The following is a 26,047-nucleotide window of genomic DNA, read 5'->3' as shown; positions in this document are numbered from 1 at the left end:
GCAAGGAAATGAAACTAAGAATAGCCCAAAAGACTAGCCTGATAGAAAAGGAGAAAACCTGGAAGTGTCACTGGAGAAAAGGCCGTGGAAGCCATGGGATTCTTGTCTTCATGTAAGAAAGAATTCAGTTGTGAGACAGAGATTGAAGTGATAAGGATTCTTTGGGGATAGGGCACCAGTCAGAATGGAAGGGACAGAGAGAGTGCCCAGTCACTCGGACTTTGGGAGAGCGAGGTTACATGGTTGAATGGAAAAAATACACCTGGGCAGACCAGGCTGGCAGCTCAGCTTAGAGGCAGAGAGCTGAGCATGCAGTCTATCTGGACTCCCTAGGTTTTTAAGGGAATTTATTTACCCTCTTCCCCCTCTCTTCCAGGACAAAGGATGGGGAGTCCTACCTGAAGGGTTTGTTGGGTGAAAATTAGCAAATTCCTCCCCAGATTTTCTGGCACCAGGGCAGAGTAGAGGGGCTTCCCTTAGGGCATCTCTGAAGATTTTATTGTTCCATGTTATCATGTAACCCATTTGGTCCTGAGGAGAGAGAATTCTCCTGGGAGCTTTCCTAGAGGGAAGGGCTGGGACCACCTGGACAGTTATCAGAGTCTGAGCAGGACTTTGAAGTGCAAAATTCTAACTTTCTACCCAACATTTCCCCCCTCAAGAGAGAAAACCCATAATCTTATGGGGATAAATGGCTGAAGGTTCGTCTTCTCTAGCTACTTCAGAAGCTGACAAATGGGGATAGAGATGGGTATGGGTATTTTCTCTTGCTATCTCTCCTTTAGTGTCTGAGAGTGGCCTTGGGAAGCATTGTCCTGCTTGGTCCAGAAGGTAGGTCACCTTGTCTGATGAGGTAGGTTGGAAGCCATGTCTTAGAAGCACCTGGAGCCAGATGGCTTGTCTTCTATTAGAGAAAGAACAAACAAGGACATTAAAGCACAGTAGTCAGAGAAGCAGAAAGAATGTGGACACTATGTCACCAAGGAGAGGCAATGACCAGGATTTCCATGATCAGATGTGATGTTAGGCCAGATATTTCAGCCTTGTCTGACCTGGTCCTGGAGTGGTCTGGCTTTGTCCAAGAAAGCATGAACATGATTTTGTACCCATTTAGTTTGACCCTAGTTCAGGGCACTTTCTTGGGCAGCAGGTCTAGGGCCTGCCTATTTGAAGAACTGAATTAGCAAACTCTTTGTGAGAGCCCTAGTCATGGCAGCTTTTCAGTGGATGAAAGCTGTGCTTTGGGCTCTGCTTTGGCTCCCTGTTGAGAGCCTGGTTTAGGAACTGTGCTATTTCTCTGTATCTAGGAATCTGTAACCTGTTAGGGAAATGCTGGGACTTCCTGAAATTTGCAGACGTAGGAATTTGCTGCTAGGTCCATATCCTCTCTGGGGCTGGTTTTCTTTCCCCAGGGGTGAGGATAAGGGTTAAATAATTAACTCTCTCATGACTAGCTATGATTTTTTTCCTCTGGATACTTAGTAGCTAGTTTTACTAGGAAGGTAAATTAATGTGAAAGACCAGAATCTCAGTCTGGGAAAGAAAACAGACTAATAAATCATTTACATTTAACCATCTACATTTTATTTATTTATTTATTTATTTGACAGGCAGAGTGGACAGTGAGAGAGAGAGACAGAGAGAAAAGTCTTCCTTTTGCCATTGGTTCACCCTCCAATGGCCGCTGCGGCCGGCGCACTGCACTGATCCGAAGCCAGGAGCCAGGTGCTTCTCCTGGTCTCCCGTGCGGGTGCAGGGCCCAAGCACTTGGGCCATCCTCCACTGCACTCCCTGGCCACAGCAGTGAGCTGGCCTGGAAGAGGGGCAACCAGGACAGAATCCGGCGCCCCAACCGGGACTAGAACCCGGTGTGCCGGAGCCGCAAGGCAGAGGATTAGCCTATTGAGCCACGGCGCTGGCCACCATCTACATTTTGGATTATTGTGTGCCCCCCCAAGAGATAGGCCCTTTAAGTCCTCGGTGGGGACCTGTCCAGGACTATCTAAGTTAGCTATTACTCTAAGCCCTCTTTTTAGGAACTTGCAGGAAGGGATTTCTAAGCTTAATAATATTTGGATAGGCTTTAAGGCCTGGCTGGTATGTGTGAGGCCCAGACCCCTCCATGGGGTGCTGGAAAAGAATTGCAAGACAGATGTGAATCTCCTTAAGGGAGGCACCCTATTGACTCGCATTACGTGGCTGGACTAAGAGGAGAGCTGAATAGGAAGCTGGTAGAAATAGGCAACTTGCATCTCACTGACCCTAGGCAGTCCCCTCAATAGCAATGGTTAGAATGAGAAGCGGGGCAGAGGCTGAGCGGAGACAAAGGCATTTTAGCTCGGGGCCGCAGGGTCTGCAATTCTGAACCAGGAGTCCTTTGACACCCAGGACAGTTCCATGTCCAGTGGCCTTGCTCTTGGCAGAGCTGACAGAAGCCAGTTTCTGTCATGACAGCTGCTTGCCCAATGTCCTGCTCCTCATATCAGAAACAGGTGCCGTTTGGGGTGGACTTGCCTAGTTGGGTCTCCTTGACACTAGATTACCATGTAAAGCGGCCATTAATTGGCCTGCTGCCTATCCTTACATTGCTCTTGCTGCTTGCTTGCTCCTCATTCTCCTGGTTTCTAACAAAGTAGACCATGGCGGCAGCCTCTATTATGTCAGTCAAGAGGTGCTCAACCCAACCCTGATTTTTTAAGATTTCTTTAATATCATCAGGGTGAGCTAGAAAGCTTTGGTCACGGGCAAATTCTGACACTTAGTATTTCCCTGTGAGTTAAGACCATGCCCATGAGGAGAAGTGTGACCTTTCAGGTAAGATCAACTGTGGTGACCTGTTTACGTATGTTGAGGTCATCAGTACAACTTCCTATCTCCCCCTAAATTTGGTTTAAAAGGGGAGTCTGCCCACCTACTATGTACAGTTGGAAGGGAACCTAGCTAGCAAATGCATACCATGAGTTTCAGAAACACATATTTCAAAAATTCAGAAAACTGACATGACTGATCTGTCATGGGTGTGGTAGGTATGGTAGCTATTTCCACCTACTTCAAATCTCCAGTCCCCAGGCTTGTTAAGACATTAACACCAGGGATCACCATCCTGGACATTCTCTTTTATTTCATCACTCTCACCTGGTCTCCTGGTCTGTTTTGTTTTTGACTACTTCTCTTTTTCTTTCTTAGTACCCTCCAATCTTTGGAGTTAGATTTTACCAAAGTTTTGTTCTTGACCTATTCTCTCCATATACAATTTATCTCTTTCCCTTTATTGCTGTATCTCTCAAGTGTCCAAGGACTCCTCGCAAACCTTATTCTCATAAACTAGCTTAACTGGAATAGTCAACAGATAAACTTAATATCCTTACAGCCTTACCTTTTAGCAGTTCTACTGATGAAGTACCTTGAGGTGGGCCCCACTAATAGTGCCTTCACAAGAAAGCGAATGTCCCTGCCAGGGCTGCTGCCTTCCAGTGTTTCCAAAGCCACATAGTTTGGTTTGGTAGCCACAAATCTACCAAATAGTTGAGTGCTGTTCAGCAGTGGGAGGAGGTTGCTATTCCCAGTTGTGTGGCTCATTTTGTCACCTAGAATGAGGAATGGTCCTACCTGTGCACATGATCTCCTTTTGGAAAAATATATACAATATTTGCCTAGTCAAATGTACTAATAAATTTTAAATGTTTGTTGACAATTCCTGGAATGTATAGCAGCTACAGTCAAAAGTTCTATATCTATATAACCAATTGATCACTGGATATCTCCACTTAAATATTCCACAAGAAACTTAAGCTCTATAATCCCAAAACTGAACTCTTCATCTTCCCCAACTAAAACCTATTCCTCCCTGTTTGGTCTTTAGCTCATCCAATTCAGTTGTCTCAGGTAGAAATCTGGGCATCATCATCCTTGACCCTTAAACTCCTTTAGTTCCCTGCCAATTTCTCTTTCTCTCACTCTCTCTCTCTCTCTCTCTCTCTCACACACACACACACACACACACTCAATCATCAAGCATGCAAAGGGTTTGGACACAGAATTCAAAGTCTCCATCTTTATAAATATTTTTTAAGCAATTTGTTTAAATAAAGTGTAGGGAACTGTTTTTCTGCCAAGAGCCATTTGGATATTTATAACATCATTTGTGGGCCATACAAAATTATCAACTTAAAAATTAACCTGCTATAGATTTAATAAATTTTGAGTCCCACCCATGGTTGCCTTGGCAGGGCCAGACCAAATGATTTTACAAGCCTTAAATAGCTCATGGGCTGTTTGTTCTCCACCTCTGCTCTAAATGAATGAAATACTTAAAAATATAAGCGACTAGATAGAAGGTTTTATAATGAGTTATAAAACATGGAAAGCAGAACGTCCAAGTAGTGTGAAAATGAAAATGAGTATAATGAAGCTAAAGCTAAAAATTAGGTAACAGTGATGGCTGGTTGGTTGGAAGGATGAATGAATGGAAAACAAGTAGGAGGAAGTAAGAAGGGATGAGCATGGGAAGGAGAAATGGGGTGACAGGGAGAAAAGGAGGAGAGAGAAACTTGGAAAGACAGGCTTTAAAAAAGGAAAAACAGAATTTGCAGCTAACAACAATGTAAACATTAGAATTTCTTAACTGAATCTTTTCTTTCATCTTTGTCACTTTCTTCAAAATATGAGATGAATACCAGAGCTTTGAGGTGATGGTGCAAGAGCATTAAGTTGCCATAAATGAATTTGCTTTGATATTTTTTTATTGTAAAAAGCTTCAAATGTACACAGAAGTAGAGAAAATAGCATTTATCTCTACCCTTAACTATTTGCCCCTAGTCCTCTGGGTTTTATTTTGAAGCAATTCTAGAATCCCCAGTGATATGATTTGATAAAAATATAACTATTATCTGTGATTTTGAAAAATAATGAAAAAGATATTGAAAAAAAGTAATATGAAAACCTTATACTAATGTTTTATTAAAATGGAAGAATATGGATTCTTTAGAATCTAGGGTATCAACCTAATATAGGTTTCATGATAAAATGGATTTTTTCAAACAATAGGAAAAATATATTGATAGTTCTTGACATTTTAAAATGCTAAAAAGGTATATTGCTCTCCTGACTACATTTCTGTATTAATTTATTTGAATTCTATCTTTTTAGTAAAGGAATTAAGTCAATTAATCTCCCTTCTTTATAAGATGCTAGAGCAGGAAAATACCATCAGATAAAAATTAAGCTTAATTTCAGCAGGATGTTGACAAAGATTCTTAGGCTCTGCATGTATTGAACAAATATGGACTGAGTCACTACATAATCAGGTAAATATATAGGTAGTAATGTCATCATGTCTAGGAGAATAATGAATGGGATATAACATTGCCTATAAATGGAATTAAGTTCATAATTTATTGAGCCTTAGAAAAAATCATATATATATAAAATCATATATATATGATTATATATTATATATGATTATATATATTATATATAAATGCTATTTTTGCTCTACCTACCTATATATATATATACACATATATACACACTCAATACATATATATATAGGTAGGTAGAGCAAAAATCAGCAGCTTTTTATCTAGGAACCCATTATGGATTCTGTAGCTACTACCTACAATGTCTATGGAAGGTAGTGTGCTCCTGTATCTGAAAAGCTAAATTTTATTGCTCACTACTCTCCCTTTAACAGTCAAGGTTTATATTGTCAGCCAAGTAGAAAGTACACAAATGGGAAATATTTACAGACCTCTAGGACCCCATCCCTATTCTTGAATAAAACACAGTGTAAGTTGAGTCCTTGCAGTGAAAGAACGCAAGACAGTAGTCAGTGTACTCCCATTCTTGTGTGTCACCTCTATATCCTTTTTCCCTGTATCCCTGAGCAACACTCCATTGCAGAATTTCCCCCAGGACTTCCGAAAGAGGGAGGGACAGAGGTGTCAGGGTTAGTCTTCCTAGAACTAAGAAATGGAACTGTGTGCTACATTATAGTCCATTTATACTTAAATACTATCTGAGGCTCAACTCAATTTTCTTGAAGAATTTATACAAATACTCTGAGCTCCTGATGCTTTCTTTAAAAGTATCACTTACAGATATTGATACTCCCCTGACTGTTGAGCCAAATTCAGCATCAATAAAAATACATTCCCACCCAGGAGAAAAAGCAGAATTATCATTGATGTATTTCTGTTAGTCTCTGTCTCTGGTTATGTGGCATCTTAGAGAGCTCATTTCCCACATGAACCTATCAGATTTATACAGGACCCAAGAATACAAAGGATCTTTGAAATGCCAGTGACAGAAATCAAAATTTTAAAAGATATTAGTTATCAGAAAGTATAAAAGCATGAACTAAACATTAAAATGAAGGAACTAACTAGATAAATAGCAAGTCCTATCATTAATACAAAAGTAGAAAAGGTCTGATTTAATTTAAGTGCATATTATTTTTAAAAGAAGATTTCAATTAACTATAAGCTTAATAAGTACCCACAGAATGAACCATCTATTGAAATTATATATTGCATTTGTAAGTGTCCTTATCAATGGTAATAATTATTGCTTTCTACATATTCTATACGGGGGGAGGGCAATAGCTATGGCATTTGGGTTAATTTTGTAACTCTCATTTTAAGGAGATATTAGCCAGCCATAAAACAGTGACTAGAATGTTTAAAGGTTTCAAAATCATGTCTTAAGAGAATGAGCATAATGATAGCCATTTCTGATCATCAAAGCCCTTTTGTATGCCAGACTGTGTGGCTGCTACAATCTTGTAGAGTTGATGTCTTTAACCTAGCAAGGTCAGGGAGAAGCTGCCTCTCCAGTTAAACTTTAAAGTTCATGATTATAGGACTTTTGAACATAATTTTCTGATAAGAATGACGATGATAATAATGTTAGTGATTACTGCTTCCCAGTATTTGAGAAATGAATTATCAAGTGACAGGGAGAAAAGATTATGTGGCTCTAGAAGTGACACCAAAACAAATAAGTTAAAGTTACAGAGACAAATTAAAGCTCAAATATTTTTTAAAAAAGAATTTCTATTTTGTATTCTTGCTCAGAAATGGAACAGGAAGCCTTATTAGCAGGTCCATTGACTGCTGTGTGCTCATGATGTAACTGGTATAGAGGTTAAGACTTCACATTTGTTACTTGCTGGCAATGTTGATGTTGTTACTCTCATTTTATACTTGAGGAAATTAAGAGACCAAGTAAAAAACTGTCAAAGTTCATACAATAAGTGACAAAAGTTAAATTTATTGACTTTAAAGTTCATTTATTTTCACAAATTTGGAATCTTCCCTACCAATGGAAATAATCCTGCATAGCAATTGACTAAATGTCCAATTCCTGAAAATACTTCTGAGGGAATTCCTATATTGTGTGATCCACCTCTTGGATCTCTCAAGTGCTCAGTATCAATGGGCCTGTTTATCAAGTAATCATATTTTTTAAGAATGAGTGTTTAATGGGCTGCCTCATAAAACCACAAAGTAATACAACTTGACAATATTATTAAGGGAATCTAAAGAGATCAGTTTGAGATGATGAAATACTAAGTGCTGTCAGTGAGAGACACTCACTAATTTATCACTCACTGGGAAAGTATAATTATCCTCCAATTTAACTGGATGCAGGCCAGTTCATTTACTTGCTATTCTATTATTTTCTGAAGTATACAGGTAGCATATTTTACTGAAGTATGACTGACAAAAAGAAAGTTAAAGACATATCAAGCCGGTGCCATGGCTCACTAGGCTAATCCTCCGCCTTGCGGCGCCGGCACACCGGGTTCTAGTCCCGGTCGGGGCGCCGGATTCTGTCCCAGTTGCCCCTCTTCCAGGGCAGATCTCTGCTGTGGTCCGGGAGTGCAGTGGAGGATGGCCCAAGTCCTTGGGCCCTGCACCCCACGGGAGACCAGGATAAGTACCTGGCTCCTGCCATCGGATCAGCGCGGTGCGCCAGCCGCAGCACGCCGGCCACAGCGGCCATTGGAGGGTGAACCAACTGCAAAGGAAGACCTTTCTCTCTGTCTCTCTCTCTCACTGTCCACTCTGCCTGTCAAAAAAATAATAAAAAAAGACATATCAAAATACAGCTGGATGCCTTTAAATATGATATGAACATTAAAACAAAAGACCTTAAAAAGGGGAAAAAATAGACATTATTGAAAGTCTAATACGTTTTAGGCACAGTTGATGTTGATACACGAGCAGGTGTTGATATGCGGAGCAGCTCATCTGTGAAGAGCTGTGAAGAGACCAGCCCAAGATCAGCTGAGATTCAACAGCACAGAGTGGCGGGAAATATTGCTGGGTAGGGAAAATGCAAAGAGTCTTGAGAGGGGCTTGGGTTCTGAGCAGAGCATTCAGATCTAGTGCTCTGAGCATCAGGAATCATGCTGGATTCATGGATAAGGAAAGGGCAATAAAGAAAGTAGTTTAAGAATATGGAGAACATGTCCTCTGTACATTAGGAAGGAACTGGAAGCAACCACGTAGTAAATATAATAAAGAATAGAAGTTGTTTTCAGAAAGGAGTGTCTTCCTCTGAAACTGACAAAAAGGATTGCAGGAAAGGTAATAGTATTAATAGTGAATTCTTACACAGCACTTCCTGAATGCCAGGTAATGTCCTAAGCACTTTGACTGTATTTACTCGCTTATCCTGTGACAACCCTATGAAATCAATATTATTACCATCATAATCCTCACTTTCCAAATGAGAAAACCAAGGTTCCAAAAAGCAGTTGGCCTGAAGTCACACAGAGAACACATCCAATGTTCATTATATGGTGACCTAACAGTCCTGTTCCAATAACCAGTAGCAGTGCATTTGAAATGATTATTTTATGATATTTCTATCTGGTATGATTTAGCTGTGAAGTCACTGCTTGAACAGATTGTTCCTGAAGATGCAATCACAACAAAGATGAGATTGTGTTGCTTGGTACATCCCCATGGCTGACAATCTGACCTCCAGTGTTGGACACATGTGCTTTCTTCCCCTTGAATCTGAGTGATACAGAGCAGACATTTTCAAGTCTTAAAGTTGTGTGTATTTAATTAGTATATAAAAATATTCTAATAAAAATAGAACCATGTGGGAATTGTATCTGTATTTGTTTTACTTATAAACATTCTGAGTTCGTTCCACACACGTGGCATACCGTATGTGCACTCTTTCTCCTCCTTTAGGGGCTCAAGATCTGGACCGCATCCGGCTCTCCACCTACAGAACAGCATGCAAGCTTAGGTTTGTTCAGAAGAAATGCAATTGTAAGTATGCCAGTTGTAAGGAATAATTACCCTCATGAATCTTATAGTTTACATTTGTTGCTAGGTTTATTAAAACGAGTTTGTTCTAACAAACATTGATTAAAGCATGTTTATACTACAATAAAGGAGTATTTTGGTACATAAACATTCAGTAGATTATTCTTAAGTACCTTTGAAGTCTAAATTACTCTTAACTACTGAAACATTGACATGGATGAGCATCTGGATATACAGATAAACCTGACCTTGGAATGATTTAAATCTGGATGGATGATGTTTTTCTTTTCTTCAACCTTGGTAAATACAATGCCATAAAGATTGTTTCCAAGATCTTCATAAAATATCAAATAGTCTCCTAATATTTGCATTTCCTTTACAAGTTTCAGATAGTGTTTAAATGTATCATAGGATACATTTAAACTTCTTTCTGAAACCATAAAATCAGCCCATTGTATATGAGGATTGGCTATATTTGCCTACATCAAATAAGAGTGAAAAAAAGAGATAATACTTAAAGTAATGCAGGCCCAACTTCAGCTTTTATCCAAATTTTAAAATGTAAGCAACAAGCCAAATCCCTGATGACAATAAGCAGTTCTACATTCCCTGCTGGGTCAACACTTCTATCATATTTCTACATCCATTTCCTCCTGGAAAAAGATAGTGATTAATAGTTCATTTGTATGAACTTACTGTTCTTTTCTTTTCCTGAAAACTGTTGTTAAAAAGTAATAACTGTTCTCAGTTTTTAATTAGTATTGGATACATTTTTTAAATGCAAACCATGGTGAGTATGTACACATAGTTCTTGAGTAACTGGCATGGGATTTAGACTCTTGTTGAACTTAGAACTCAATTGTCTCCACATGTCTCCCCTCCCAGAGTCCCCAGATGTTTCCCAGGACCCTGGGAAGGCAACCCAGCCCCATGCATCTGAGCTAAGAACAAGTAGCCATGACTGTGAGGATGGGCCGTGGACATTCGCCCCTCCAGGTGCTCATCTACAGCTTGTTCTCCAGTCAGTGGCTAAAAAAAGGACTGAAATTTAGGGCAGGAAAGGAGAGGGAGGAAGAATAGGTTGTTCAAACATTAACTCTTCACAGGAAGATAAGCCAATTCTAAAAGAGCAGTAAGGGGGCCAGCACTGTGGCATCAGTGGCTAAGCCTCTGCATGTGGAGCCAACATCCCAAATGGGTGCCAGTTCATGTCCCAGCTACTCCTCTTCCAATCCATCTTTTTGCTATGGCCTGGGAAAGCAGTGGAAGTTGACCCAAATGCTTGGGCCCCTGTATCCATGTGGGAGACCTGGAAGAAGCTCCTGGCTCCTGGCTCCTGGCTTCAGATTGGTCCAGTTCCAGCCATTGCTGCCATTCGGGGAGTGAGCCAGTGGATGAAAGATCTTTCTCTCTGTCTCTCCCTCTCTCTGTAACTCTACCTCTCAAATAAATAAATAAATAATAAATAAATGAATAATCTTTTTTAAAAGAGAATGGTAAGAAAGCACTACAGATATTGGAAAGAATTTTTGGCAGGATTTGTAGTCCCATTAATAAAAGCCCTTTCCATGTTGTTAGTGGACAAGGAAAATGCTCCTTCAAAAGAAAAAAATCCCCCTTCCTCCTCAATCTCATAACCCCTTTTAACTTTGACTATGACCTTGTCTAAACAAGATAAGAGTCGGAGAACTCAAGGGGCTTCCATAGCCTTGGAAACTCATGACTGGTGCATAGGGAGATTACTGATGCCATAAACAGGAGTGTCAATTTGTAAAGTCAACAACAGGAGTCACTGTGCACTTACTCCTCATGTAGGATCTCTGTCCTTAGCGTGCTGTACATTGAGACTTAATGCTATAACGAGTACTCAAACAGTATATTTCACTTTGTGTTTCTATGGGGGTGCAAACTGTTGAAATCTTTACTTAATGTATACTAAACTGATCTTCCGTTAAAAAAAAAAAAAAAAAAAGAAGAAGAAGAAGAAATTATTAATAGGTCTGATCTGATTTCATCATCATTTAAAAAATCATCTATTATTTTTCACTTTATGTTTCTGTGTGGGAGCAAACTGTTGAAATCTTTACTTAATGTATGCTAAACTGATCTGTATATAAAGAGAATCAAAAATGAATCCTCATGTGAATGGAAGGGGAGAGGGAGTGGGAAAGGGGAGGGTTGCGGGTGGGAGGGACGTTATGGGGGGGAAGCCATTGTAATCCATAAGTCGTACTTTGGAAATTTATATTCATTAAATAAAAGTTTAAAAAAATCAAAAAAAAAAATAAGAGAAAGTCCCTCCATGTGTTCAGCAATGAAAAGTGATGGTATTCTCCCACTTTCTTACTGCTTGTTACCATTCCAGTGGCCCTCAAAATGAGGGTAGAGAAGATAGGGGAGGGAGTTCTGTCCCCATTGAAAAAGAGCATTTCAGTTGAGCTAGGGATTTTCATGACAACTCTGCTGCCAACATTACAAAGTGAACATAGACTATAGTCCCTAACAGGGATGATTAGCAACTCATGGGTATTGCCCTATTCCTCCAATTTTCTGGGAAAGGCCCTTTCTCATTCTGGTATATCTTGTCTCTTCATTTTCTTTTCTAGCCTTGATCCTTATCTTACATCTAGAATTCTGTCTCAGTCACACTGGCCGTCTAGAAAATCAGTGGGGAAGAAGGAGGGATAATCCATTTCTGGGAGGAAATAGAACCTTCATGACTCAGTGTGCCCATTCACTCTCTCCTTTAGTAAGCATATAATGAGCTCCTTACGTATGTTTGGCACTGTGCTAAGAACTAGGGACAGCATGAAGATGATTAAGACACAATCTTTGCCTTCAAGGTGCTCAGTCTGATTAGTTAGATGGTTTTTTAAGCAGATGTGTAAACCCTTGTTAAAGTGTAAATTGGGTGTTTAGGGGCCTATGGAGGGCTGTGTCCTGACCTAGGGGGTGAGGATCATTGGAAGGACTTTCCTGAAGGAAGAGACAGCTTGCCTGGCTCTAAAATAATTAGTAGATATTAAGAGTTTATTAAACACAGCCTCAAGTCCATGAACAACAAAAAGCAGCAAGAGAAACAAATCAGAAACATCTAATTCCTCCTATTAAAAGTGGGAATGAAACTAAGGAGGCAAAGAGATTCTCTATTCCACACCCTCAGGTTACTTTGCACCATTTTTTAGTCCCACAAGTTACAGCTTTGAGCTGTAAGTGAGAGCTCAAAGTGTGTGTGTGTGTGTGTGAGAGAGAGAGAGAGAGAGAGAGAAAGAGAGAGAAAAAGAGAGAGAGAGAATGAGAGAACGCAAAGTGAACCATCTTCTGGTTCATTACCCAAATGCCTGTAACAGCCAGGGCTGTATCTGGCCAAAGCCAGGAGCCAAGAACTCAATCCCCATCCCCACGTGGATGACAGGAACTCAGTTACTTGAGCATCAACACGTTAGCGGGAAGCTCGAGTCAGGAGATGTAGCTGAGCGTTAACCCAGGCACTGGTTTTGGTATAACATACCAGTATGTTCCTCCTACTTAACTCATTTTTAAGGATGTAGATTTTTGGCTGCCTGTATCAGTTTTCTATTGTTGCATTGTAAATTATCAAAAATTTAGCATCTTCACACAGCACACATTTATTATCTCACAATTTCCAATTGGTCAGAAATTCAGGGCTGCATGGCTGCATTGTCAGCACAACATCACACTAGGATAAAATCTGTTTTGATTGGGTTCGTGGTTTTCATATGAGGCCCAGGTCCTCTTCCAAGTCCACTGGCTATTGGCAGAATCATTTCCCTGTGGTTGCAGCTTCTTAGAGCCTCTCATAGGCCTTGCCACGTGGTTTCTATGGCCATTCAGAGCATGGATATTTGCCTCTTTCTCAAGGTCAGCTATAGTGTGTTTCTCTTCCCTTTCGTGACCAGTCTGAGAAAGCCTTTTGTTTTAAAGGATTCATGTGCTTACATCAGTACCATCCACATCATCTCTATATTTTAAGGCCAACTAATTTGACACCATAATTTCATCCCCAAAACCCCTTCACAGCATTACCTAGCTTAGCATTTGGTTGAATAACAAAGAGAAGATAAGGAGTCTTTTCAAATTTCATGGAAAATTTAATTAAAAGTAAGTTTATTTTGGTGCAAAATGATTTTGAAGTCCATGCTTCAAGAGGTCATTAAACAATTCACGGGAGAAAAAAAAGTATATTAAGAAAAAAACTGTAGATGGATTACAACTTTTTCACACCAAAATAAAATCATCATCATTTGATTCCACTTTCCCATGAACTTTCTGAAGGACCCTGTTGTATGTGACATCACAAGCCAGGAATCGTACAAGGAGAGGGCATAAAAGGACTCTGCCTACCACATTGCCCAACAATTTTCCACATAATGACTTGTGAAACCTTGAATGTAAAAATAAAGTTTAAAGTAACAAACTCGGGCAAGAGAAATAGAATTTAAAAAGGAAGTATATTTTAAAAAGAAACACAGAAGGACTCTCACCAGTCAAAGAGCTGGAGCATTCTGTGAGGGAAATAAACGGCAGATGACCCACCCTTGGAACACTGTTCTCTTTGCATTGTCGCAAAGATTTTTGATATGCATTTTTATTCCTCACGTTGAATCATTCTAGACACTTGTTTAAATAAAGAAAAGTGCATTGTGAATACAGTGTTCTTGAAAATTGTCGCTGGGAACATTGATGGTGGCAGCAGAAAATAAACAAGCCCATTAAAGATGCCTGTGCAGAAGGACAATGGAAAATCGACTCCATTCTGAGCACCCTGGACCTATGGCAAAATTGTCTCCCCTTACTCAAAGTAAACCTTGGGTGCAGAAAAGCTTGGATCATCCCTGAGGGTTACAAATGGGTTTCCTCCTTTAATTGTTTATTTTTATCTGAAAAGTACTGGGTTTTGTTTTCCCTTAGTTTTAGAGAACGCTGGGTGCTTTTTTGGCTCAGACTGTTGCCACATGCAGCCAGTGAGCTAAGCCAGCATCCACAGTCTTGTTTCCAGGTTTCTGGATATAACAGACAATGGCTTCCTTCCTTTCCTTCTGCCTCTGCTTTATGGCTGGAGGTTATGCCAACTGAGAACTTTTACTCTCATGCTTCTAGAAACACCATCATTTTTAAATGGCTCCGTCAGTTGGAAAAGAGCAGTGTATACAGAGGAATGCCTTTCAGGCTTCCGCTACCCCATCTAACAGGTGCCAAGGAAAGATTCATGACCTTCTCATTGTGGACTGCCAAGCCCTGTTCCTGGGAGGCCACCCAGCTGGCATAGAGCCAGTCAGCAGAGAAGGAATGATACTCACAAGGTGCTCTCCCACCGCCAGGCTCCCAGGATCTCAAGGCTCTGGTGCATAGTGAGAGAAAACAGAAGACAGGAGGATGGGCATGGGAGAGTGGACACTCATGTGATTGTACACCATTCCTATTGTCATCTTGGTTGTCTTCACTGAGGCTTTGAGAACATTTGTCATTCTTATTATCAATCAATCTTGTATTTTTCATTCAACAAATAGGACAGAGCATTTACTGCCTGCCAAGCATTATTCATGGGAAGAAAGTGGAACAGTCAGAAATCTCTCTCATTTGCATATTTCTCTTACACAAAATTTGAATAAATGCATATTTATTTTACTATGCCTCTTGGGCAATACTGAAATTTTTCATTTCCAATATACTGTACTCACACACACCTATTGGAAATTAGAGAAAGAGAAGTTGGTAATAGAAGTTTGTTCAAAGAATCATTTTTTATAATTTTTATGATTTTTTTACCTTAAATATGTAAATTAGGATTCTAGACACTTCTAAATATGGTAGAATAAAAGAACACAGGTAATATCTTAAAATTTTGTGAGATTAAGGATAAAAAATACCTCAAACTTTCAAACACACTCTAGCGCTCCTCACGTATCTTGAATGCAAAGGTCATATATTGGCAAACACTACAGTTTCAGCTGTACTAAGAGTGGAAAACCACATTGTTAAAATTGTTGGTTTTCTTTATTTTTTGTTTTTAAATTTTAATTAAGGTATACAAACTTCATGCATTTCATATATACAAATTTAGGGACATAGGATTCTTCCTTGCCTACTTTCCCACCTGCCTGCTTTCCAACCCTTCTTCCTCCTCCCTCTCCTATTTCCATTCTTTTTTTTTTTACAAAGATCTATTTTCAGTTAACTTTATACTCATAAGATTAACCCTACACAAAGTAACAAGTTCAACCAACAGTATGAAGAAACAACAACAAAAAAAACACTGTTCCTCAACAGTCAAGACAAGGGTTGTTCAAAATCATTCCATCTCAAAGTGTCAATTTCACTTACATAGATTATTTTTTAGGTACTCTATTAGTTAACCACAGATCAGAGAGACCATATGGTATTTGTCTTTTTGGACTGGCTTATTTCACTAAGTATAATGGTTTCTATTTGCGTCTATTTTGTTACAAAAGATAGGATTTCATTTTTTTTTCTGCTGTATAGTTTTCTATAGTGTATATATACCATAATTTCTTTTTTGTTGTCTTTTTCCTATTCTTTCATTTATTTCTGCTTTGATCTTTATTATTTTCTTCTTTCTTTATTACATTATTTAATATTATTGACAAATTAATCATACATATAGGGTACAATGTAATAATTGGATACATGCATGGATTTTAATGATAAAATTAGGATAATTAGCATCCATCACTTAATATATTCGCAATTTCTTTGTGGTATGAACAGGGTCCTTCTTAAAGCTATTGTCATTCTATGAGTCTGCTATTTGGACTGCTTCCCATGTTGGAGCATTTACTCCTTTTTAATTATATTATTATTAACAAACACTTATCCTATCTATATGATCATTTTAACACTTAATCCTATGAATATGCTCACTTTAACACTTAACACGTTATTTTTACCAGCCAGCTTAAGGGGATTTCGGGTCCCATGGCAAGTTTTTAAACTATACCCTTAGAAGTAAGTCCGTAGGAATGTATGCAGAACTATACAATTTTACAGTTACAAATTTCATACACTTCACAATTACAAACTTTAGGAACATATTGATGCTTCCCACCATTTCTATCCTGCCAACCACACTCCTCCCACTTCCACCTCCTTCGCTATTCCCATTCTTATTTCTTACTAAGATCTAACTTAGGCCAGCGCCACAGCTCACTTGGCTAATCCTCCACCTTGGCGCCGGCACCCCGGGTTCTAGTCCCAGTTGCTCCTCTTCCAGCCCAGCTCTCTGCTGCGACCCAGGAAGGCAGTGGAGGATGGCCCAAGTGCTTGAGTCCTGCACCCACATGGGAGACCAGGAGGAAGCACCTGGCTCCTGGCTTTGGATCGGCACAGAGCTCCAGCCATAGCGGCCATTTAGGAGGTGAACCAACGGAAAAGGAAGACCTTTCTCTCTTTCTCTCTCACTGTAACTTTATATACACAGGATTATCTTTATGCTGAGTAAAGACTTCAACAGATAGTATTAAAAAAAAAAAAAAAAGAAAAACTGTTCCTTAACAGTCAAGACAAGGTCTCTTCAAGGTCATTACTTCTCAAAGTGTCAATTTTACTTCTACAGATTGCCTCTTAGGTGCTCTATTAGTTATCACAGGTCAGGGAGAACATATGGTATTTGTTACTTTGAGACTGGCTTCTGTCACTAAGTATGATATTTTCTAGTTTCACCCATTTTGTTGCAAATGACAAGATTTCTCTTTTTTACCACTGTGTAGTATTCCATGGTGTATAATCCCATAATTTCTTTATCCAGTCTTAAATTGATGGGGATTGGGATGATTCCATGTCTTAGCTATTGTGATTTGAGCTGCAGTATACATGGGGGTACAGAAAACTATTTCATATGCTGATTTCATTTCCTTTGGGTAAATTCTCAGGAGTGGGATGGCTGGATCATATGGTAGGATTATGTTTAGAATTCTAAGGTATCTTCATACTGTCTTCCATAATGGCTTTACCAGTTTACATTCCCACCAGCAGTGGATTTGGTTATCTTTTTCCCCACATCCTCACCAGCATTTGTTGCTTGTTGATTTCTGTATGAAAGCCATTCTAACAGGGGTGAGGTGAAAACTCATTGTGGTTTTCATTTGCAATTCCCTGATGGCTAGTGATCCTGAACATTTTTTTTTGTGTGTGTCTGCTGGCCATTTGAATTTTCTCTTCTGAAAAATATCTGTTTAAGTCCTTTGCCCATTTAATAACTGGGTAGTTTTTGTTGTTGTTGAATTTATCGATCTCTTTAAATGTTCTGGTTATTAATCTTTTATCAGTTGTATAGTTTGCAATAATTTATCCCATTCTGTCTGTTGACTCTTCACTTTGCTGAGGGTTTCTTTTGCGGTATAGAAGCTTCTCAATTTAATGTAATCTCATTTGTCAATTTTGACTCTGAGTGCCTATGCTTCTGGGGTCTTTTCCAAGAACTCTTTGTGTATGCCAGTGTCTTGCAGAGTTTCCCCAATGTTCTCAAAGTATTTTATGGCATCAGGTCATAGATTTAGGTCTTTAATACATTTTGAGTAGATTTTTATGTAAGGTAGGGGTCCTGCTACATACTTCTGCATGTGGAGATACAGTTTTCCAAGCACCATTTGTTGAAGAGACTATTCTTGCTGCAAGGATTAATTTTAGCCACTTTGTCAAAGATGAGTTAGTTATACGTGCTTGGATTGATTTCTGGCTTTTCTATTCTGTTCCATTAGTCTATCCATCTGTTTTTGTATCAGTGCCATGCTATTTGATCATGACTGCCCTGTGGTATTCCATGAAATCTGGTATTGTGATGCCTCCCACTTTGTTTTTACTGTATAAGATAGTTTTAGCATTTGGGGTCTCCTGTGCTTCCAAATGAATTTCTATATCAGAGAAAAATGTTCTTGGTATTTTGATTGGTATCGAATTGGATCTGTAAATTGATTCTAGTAGTATGGACATTTTGAGGATATTGATTCTTCCAATCCAAGAATATGAGAGATTTTTCCATTTTTTTGTTCCCTTCTATTTATTTCTTTAATATTTTATAATTCTCATTGTACAGGTCTTTGACATCTTTGGTTAAATTTATTCCAAGGTATTTAATTTTTTTGTAGATATTGTGAATAGGATTGATCTTAGAAGTTCTTTCTCAGCCATGGCATTGTCTGTGTATACAAAGGCTGTTGATTTTTTGTGTATTGACTTTATATCCTGCTACTTTACCAAACTCTTCAATGAGTTCCAATAGTCTCTTAGTGGAGTTTTTTGGATTCCCTAAATATAGAATCATATCATCTGCAAATAGGGATAGCTTGACTTCCTTCTTCCCAATTTGTATCCTTTTGATTTCTTTTTCTTGCCTAATGGCTCTGGCTAAAACTTCAAAGACTATATTTAATAGCAATGGTGAGAGTGGGCATTCTTGTCTGGTACCGGATCTCAGTGGGAATACTTCCAACTTTTCCCCATTCAGATTGATACTGGTCATGGGTTTGTCCTAAAATTGCCTTGATTGTGTTGAGGAATGTCCATTCTATACACAATTTCCTTAGAGTTTTCATCATGAAAGCGTGTTGTATTTTATCAAATGCTTTCCCTGTGTCTATTGAGATAATCATATGATTTTTGTTCTTCAATTTGATAACATGATGTATCACATTGATTGATTCATGAATGTTGAACCATCCCTGCATACCAGGGATAAATCTCACTTGGTCCCAGTGAGTGATCTTTCTGATATGTTGTTGGATTCAATTGGCTAGTATTTTGTTGAGAATTTTTCTGTCTACATTCATCAGGGAAATTGTTCTATAGTTCTCTTTCTCTATTGTATCTTTTTCAGGAGTAGGAATAAAAGTGATGCTTCATGGAAAGAATTTGGTCGGATTCTCTTCTTTCCAATTGTTTTTGAACAGCTTGAGAAGAATTGGAGTTAGTTCTTTAAATGTCTTGTAGAATTCAGTAGTGAAACTATCCAGTCCTGGGCTTTTGTTGTTGCTGTGGTTTGGAGGGTCTTTATTACTGATTAAATTTCTATCTTGAGTATATGTCTGTTTAGGTTTTCTGAGTCTTCATGACTCAATTTAGGTAGGTTGTATGTGTCCAAGAATCTGTCCATTTCTTCTAGGTTTCTGGTTTGTTGGCATACAGCTATTTGTAGTAATTTCTGACGATTCTTCTTATTTCTGTGGTTTCTGTTGTTAAGTTTCCTTTCATCTCTAATTTTATTAATTTGTGTCTTCTCCCTCCTTTTTTGGTTTAGTTGTGCCAATGGTGTATCAATTTTGTCTATTTTTTCAAAAAACCAGTTCTTCATTTTGCTGATTTTTTGTATTTTTTGCTTGCTTTGATTTTGTTTATTTCTTCTCTATTTTTAATTATTTCTTTTTTCCTGCTAGTTTTGATTTGGTTTTAGTTTTAGTTTTGAGTTGTTTTTCTAGGTACTTGAGATGTATTGATAGTTCATCTATGTAGTGCCTTTCCAGATTCTTGTGGAGACTTACTTCACAGCCTAGCATGTAGTCAGTCCTAGAGAAAGTTCCATGTACTAGTGGGAAGAATGTGTGTTCTGCGACTGTAGGATGAAAAGTTCTATAGATATCTGTTAGGTCCATTTGTTCTATAGTGTCGATTAATTCGATTGTTTCCTTGTTTATTTTTTGTTTGGTTGATCTGTCCATTGTTGAAAGTGAGGTATTGAAGTCTTCCATTACTATTGTATTTGAGTCTATTTCTACCTTTAGATCCATTAACATTTCTTTTAAATAACCAGGTGCCATGTAATTAGGTGCATATACATTTATAATAGTTACATCTTCCTGTTGAATTGATCCCTTAATCATTATATAGTTCCCTTCTTTGTCTCTTTCCACAGTTTTTGTGTTAAATTCTATTTTGTCTAATTAGGATGGCTACACCAAGTCTTTTTTGGTTACTGTTAGCGTGGAATATCTTTTTCCATCCTTTCACTTTCAGTCTGCGAGTATCTTTCTTCATGACATTTTTCTTGTAGGCAACAAATAGATGGTTTTGTTTCTTAATCAATTCATCCAGTCTGTGTCTATTAACTGGAGAGTTGAGGTCATTTGCATTCAAGGTGACTATTGAAAAGTAACAACTTGACTCTGCCATTTTCCCCTAATTATTCCAATTTTTTACTTTGGATTTCCTTTGTAGTTTTACTGGAGGATTTTCTGCCTTCACCTTCTTTCATAGTGATGTCCATGTTTCTGTGATTCTGTGTAGCACATCCTTAAGCATCTTTTGTAAGACTGGACAGATGGTGATAAATTCTTTCAATTTCTGTTTATTTTAGAAGGTCTTTATTTCTCCCTCATTCATGAATTAGAGCTTTGCAGTGTAGAATATTCTGGGTTGACAGTTTTTTACAATTAAGACTTGGAATATATCTCACCATTCTCTCCTAGCCTGTATGGTTCCTGATGAGAAGTCCACTGTGAGTCTTACTGGGGATCCTCTGAAAATAATCTATAATTTCTCTCATGCACATTTGAGAACCTTTTCTTTATGCTTTACTGTGGAGAATTTGACTACAATGTGTCATGGTGAAGATCTTTTCTGGTCATGTCTATTGGGAGTTCTATGTGCATCCTGTACTTGGATGCCCCTTTCTTTCTCCAAATTCAGGAAATTTTCTGTTATTATTTCACTAAAGAGGCCTTCTAATCCTTTCTCTCTTTCCATGCTTTCAGGAACTCCTAAGAGCCATTTGTTGGGTCATTTGAGAGTATCTTGTTGGTCACCAACAGTGTTCTTTAGTTTTTGAATTTCTTCTTGTTTTTGGTCTTACTGTAAAATTTCCAGAGATTTGTCTTCTAGCTTGGATATTCTTTCTTCTGCCACACCAACTCTATTGTTAGGACTTTCCAATTCATTTTTATATGATATATTGAATTCTTCATTTCTAGTATTTCATTTTGATTTCTCTTTAAGATCTAATTTTCATGGGAAAAATTTTATATCATATATACTTTTCTTTAGTTTGTGAATTTGCTTCTGATTATCCAATGATTAGTTTCCTAAATTCCATTTTTGGTGTTTCCTCAGTCTCTTAATCTTCACATTCTAATGTTGAAATGTCATAGTGTTCCTTTGGAGGGGCTCATTATGTCTTCCTTATTTTTTTTTTTTTTTGAATTTTTGCCTTTGATTTTCAGCATTTGTAGAATTCTTTTCTCTCTGGTTAGATCTGTGGTTTTCAGGCATACAAAGTACCTGCCTGCTGCAGCCCCATTTGCTTCTCAATCGTGCTGGGCAGGTTGGAGAGTCTCATAGATGGCACTTTCCTTCCCCTCCCATTACCAGACAACCAGCACAGTGCAACTGACATAGAAGCTGGAGCAGCTGCCCCCTGCCTGTGTCTAAAAATGGCATCAACTTTCCCCGCACTGGCCCCAGGTCCCCACTTTAGTGAGGAGGTAGGGAGGGAGAGAGACGCACCACCTTTTTTTTTTTTTTTTTTTCTGCCTGTGGGAAATTGGTCACTTGCTGTCATGGGGGATTCTCATGGAATTCCAAAAGCAGCTCACTAAGCTCTCCCTCCTATTGTATCAGCAGTGCTGTGGGCCTGTGGAGTGCCCTCTCACCCTACTTGCTGAGGTGAATGTCTTCCTCCCAGGATCCTAGTTGGCAGGTCTTATGTTGTGTTTTTACTCTCCCTGCATGGTTCCAGATCACCTCCACTGCTCTTGCAGGGTCTCCCACCACGTTCACCAACAGCTTTATCTTGAGAGTATACTCTCTCTTTTATTAAGTATTAATTTCACCCTGCATCAATCAGACCATCCTGTTGCTATTCCACCATCTTGGAACCCCCTACCATAATTCCTTTATGTAGTCTTCAGTTGATGGACATCTGGGTTGACTCCATATCTCAGCTGTTGTAGATTGAGCTACAATAAACACGGGGGTGTAGATACCTCTCTCATATGATGATTTCATTTCCTTTGGGTAAATTCCCAAGAGTGGGATGGCTGAGTCATATGGTAGATCTATATTCAGATTTCTGAGGTATCTCCATACTATCTTCCACAGTGGCTGTACCAGTTTACATTCCCGCCAACAGTGGATTAGCATACATTTTCCCCTCACCAGCATATCCTCACCAGCATTTGTTGCTTGTTGATTTCTATAAGAGATTCATTCTAACTGGGGAAAAGTAAAGCCTCATTGTGGTTTTGATGGCTAATGATCCTGAGCTTTTTTCATGTGTCTGTTGGTCATTGGAATTTACTCTTACTAAAAAGGCTTTTTCAAGTCCTTTGCCCATTTCTTAACTGGATTGTTTGTTTTGCTGTTGTTGAGTTTCTTAAGCTCTTTATATATTATGGTTATTAATCCTTTATCAGTTGCATAGTTTGCAAATATTTATCCCATTCTGCAGGTTGCCCCTTCACTTTGTTGAGTATTTCTTAGCTTGGTGTAATCTCATTTGTCGACTTTGGCTTTGATTGCCTGTGTTTCTGGGGTCTTTTCCAAGCCTTTGCCTGTGTCCCTCTCTTGCAGGGTCTCCCCTATGTTCTCTAGTAATTCTATGGTATAAAGTTGTATATTTAGATCCTTAATCCATTTTGAGTGGACTTTATTATAAGGTTTAAGGTAACAGTCTTGTCAACCCACGGCCAGAATCTTATTGAATGGGGAAAAGTTGGAAGCATTCCCACTAAGATCCAGACAAGGATGCCCATTTTCACATTGCTATTCAGTGTAGTCCTGGAATTTTTAGCCAGAGCCATTAGGCAAGAAAAAGAAATTAAAGTGGGGCCAGCAATATGGTGTAGTTGGTAAAGCTGATGCCTACGGTGACAGCATCCCATATGGGTGCTGGTTCATGTCCTGGCTGCTCCTCTTCTGATGCATTTCTCTGCTTTAGCCTAGGAAAGCAGTATGGCTCAAGTGATAAAAGCTCCAAGCTCTTGGCTTCAGATGGGCCCAGCTCCGGCCACTGTGGCCATTTTCAGAGGGAAGCAGTGGATAGAAGACCTCTCTCTCTCCCCCAACCCCTCTCTTTCTCTCTCTGCCTCTGCCTCTCTGAAACTCTGTCTTTCAAATAAATAAATTTTTAATAAAAGAAAGCAAAGAGATACAAGGGGAAGGAGGAAGTCAAACTATTCCTATTTGCAGATAACATGAATCTATAAATAGGAGATCCAAAACACTCCACTAAGAGACTATTGGAACTTATCGAAGAGTTTGGCAAAGTGGCAGGATATAAAATTAACATGCAAAAATAAATAGCCTTTGTACATGCAGACAATGCTATGATGAGAGAGAACTTCTAAGTTCAATCCCGTTTACAATAGCTACAAAAAATTAAATACCTTGGAATAAATGTAACCAAGGATGTCAAAGATTTCTACAGTGAAGATTATAAGACATTAAAGAAAGAAAGAGAAGACACAAAAAAATGGAAAAATCTTCGATGTGGAAGATCAAATGTCCATACTACTAAAAACAATTTACATATTCAATGTTATCCCAATCAAAATACCAAGGATATTCTTGTCAGATCTAGGAAAAATGATGCTAAAATTCATATGGAATCAAAAGAGACCCCGAATAGCCAAAGCAATCTTATACAACAAAATCAAAGCTGGAGGCATAACAATGCCAGGTTTCAAGACATACAACAGGACATTTATAATCAAAACAGTCTGGCACTGGTGAAACAAAACAGAAGTGCAAACCAATGGAACAGAATAGAAACTCCAGAAGTCAATCTGTGCATCATTTACAACCAACTTATCTTTGACAAAGGAGCTAAAATCAATCTCTGGAGCAAGGACAGTCTCTTCAACAAACAGTGCTGGGAAAACTGGATCTCCACGTGCAGAAATGAGAATCAACTTAAAAGATAGTTTGCTCCTCAGTGCATGGTACTGAGACCACCAAGTGGCCTAAAACATAAATTTGGGATGCATTTTTTAAAATGTTTTCGTTTACATCAGAAACAGGGAGAGCTACCATCCTCCGGTTTATTCCCCAAATAACCACAACAGTCCCTAACTGGGGCCAGAGCTGGGAACTGAGAATGCAATCTATGTGCCCCATGTGAGTGGCAGGAATCCAATTACCTGAGCCATAACCATTGCCTCTGCAGTAGCAGAAAACTAAAGTCATGGGTATCACACTCAGGCACTATGATATGGGGTATGGATGTCTTAACCAGTGTCTTAACTGCTAGACTAACCCCCCTTAGAAGTAATCTCTGATATTCCCTCCCAATCCAAATAATTAATCATGAAGTCTCATCACTTGTACTCACTATAGCTTTTTAATCCATCCATAGCTGCCTTTGCTAACCATAACTACCTGGCCCACAAGACTTTTACCTGGATTACAATCTATCTATGGTAATCCTAAATATAACCCCAAATACTGTGAATTTGAGGGAATTCACCCATGTGATTGGATTATGTCATGTTGCACAGATAGCCTTGAAATAGGGAGATTATTTTAATGGGCCTGACTGATCCATTTGGGACTATTTATTTATTTATTTATTTATTTTGACAGGCAGAGTTAGACAGTGAGAGAGAGAGAGACAGAGAGAAAGGTCTTCCTTCCATTGGTTCATCCCACAAATGGCCAGGAGCCAGGTGCTTCCTCCTGGTCTCCCATGCGGGTGCAGAGCCCAAGCACTTGGGCCATCCTCCACTGCCCTCCTGGGCCACAGCAGAGAGCTGGAGTAGAAGAGGAGCAACCGAGACTAGTACCCGGCACCCCAACCAGGTGCCGGTGCCACAGGCAGAGGATTAGCCTAGTGAGCCACGGCGCCAGCCCCATTTGGGGCTTTTAGAAAGCTTTTCTCTGGCTGGCAGCAGAAGAGAAACTTAAGAGCTTGGAAAGACTAGAAAGACGTGAAGTGCTATGGCTGGCTTAAAGATGGAGATGCCCACATGCTCAATCTCTAGATGTTGAGAGATATGTTGCTGACAGCCAGCAAGGCAATGGGGACAATATTTTAGATGTCATTTAGGTTTACCCCAATGTTTAGTAATCCTGTTTTCCTTTCCAATAATTTGAGTTTCTTAATCTGGAATTGATTTTTTCTGCATTGAAGGTTCTCAGAATCTCAACATTCATCCTCATATTTTAGAGGAAGCTGCAGTAGCTATATGAAGCCTAGCCATTAAGCCTGTTAGTGGAAGATCCTGTAGCCAGACTCCTTTCAGAATATTTGGGTGATTCCAGAACCTGGCAAAAACATAAGAGTCTCATTCTCCGGCTTGATACATACAAACTCTCACAGAAAATGGGGAGAAATGATATATTAAACTCTAAAAATATAAATGTACAGAAAATAATCTGGGGACCAGCGCCATGGTTCACTTGGTTAATCCTCCACCTGCGGCACCAGCATCCCATATGGGCGCCAGGTTCTAGTCCCAGTTGCTCCTCTTCCAGTACAGCCCTCTGCTGTGGCCTGGGATGGCAGTGGAGGATGGCCCAAGTGCTTGGGCTCTGCACGCATGTGGGAGACCAGGAAGAAGCACCTGGCTCCTGGCTTTGGATCGGCGCAGCACCAGCCGTGGTGGCCATTTGGGGAGTGAACCAATGGAAGGAAGACCTTTCTCTCTGTCTATCCCTCTCACTGTCTATAACTCTACCTGTCAAATAAATTAAAAAAAGAAAGAAAATAATCTGCCCTACTACTACCAAACCCAACAGCAAATACTTTCTAAAAAAATCAGTTTTCATTATTTGCTTTTGTAGATTGTCTCTACTTT

At 39.1% G+C, this 26,047-nt stretch overlaps 1 protein-coding gene across 50 annotated transcripts in view; it reads left to right on the top strand.

Annotated features, from left to right (window-relative positions):
* The window catches only part of DTNA (dystrobrevin alpha), a 419,235-nt gene that overhangs the window by 269,767 nt on the left and 123,421 nt on the right, over positions 1–26,047 (top strand). For all 50 annotated transcript variants that reach the window (XM_070050330.2, XM_089305832.1, XM_070050313.2 and 47 more), the window contains one exon: positions 9,210–9,290. In XM_070050330.2, coding sequence (XP_069906431.1) covers positions 9,210–9,290 — 81 coding nt within the window. The remainder of the gene's footprint in view (positions 1–9,209; positions 9,291–26,047) is intronic.

The sequence above is a fragment of the Oryctolagus cuniculus genome, chromosome 10 (genome assembly GCF_051225735.1).
Source record: "Oryctolagus cuniculus isolate XC-2025 breed Fujian yellow rabbit chromosome 10, ASM5122573v1, whole genome shotgun sequence".
Lineage (NCBI taxonomy): Eukaryota > Metazoa > Chordata > Mammalia > Lagomorpha > Leporidae > Oryctolagus > Oryctolagus cuniculus.
Note: the sequence above shows the minus strand (reverse complement) of the source record. Positions and strands in the feature narration are given on the sequence as shown.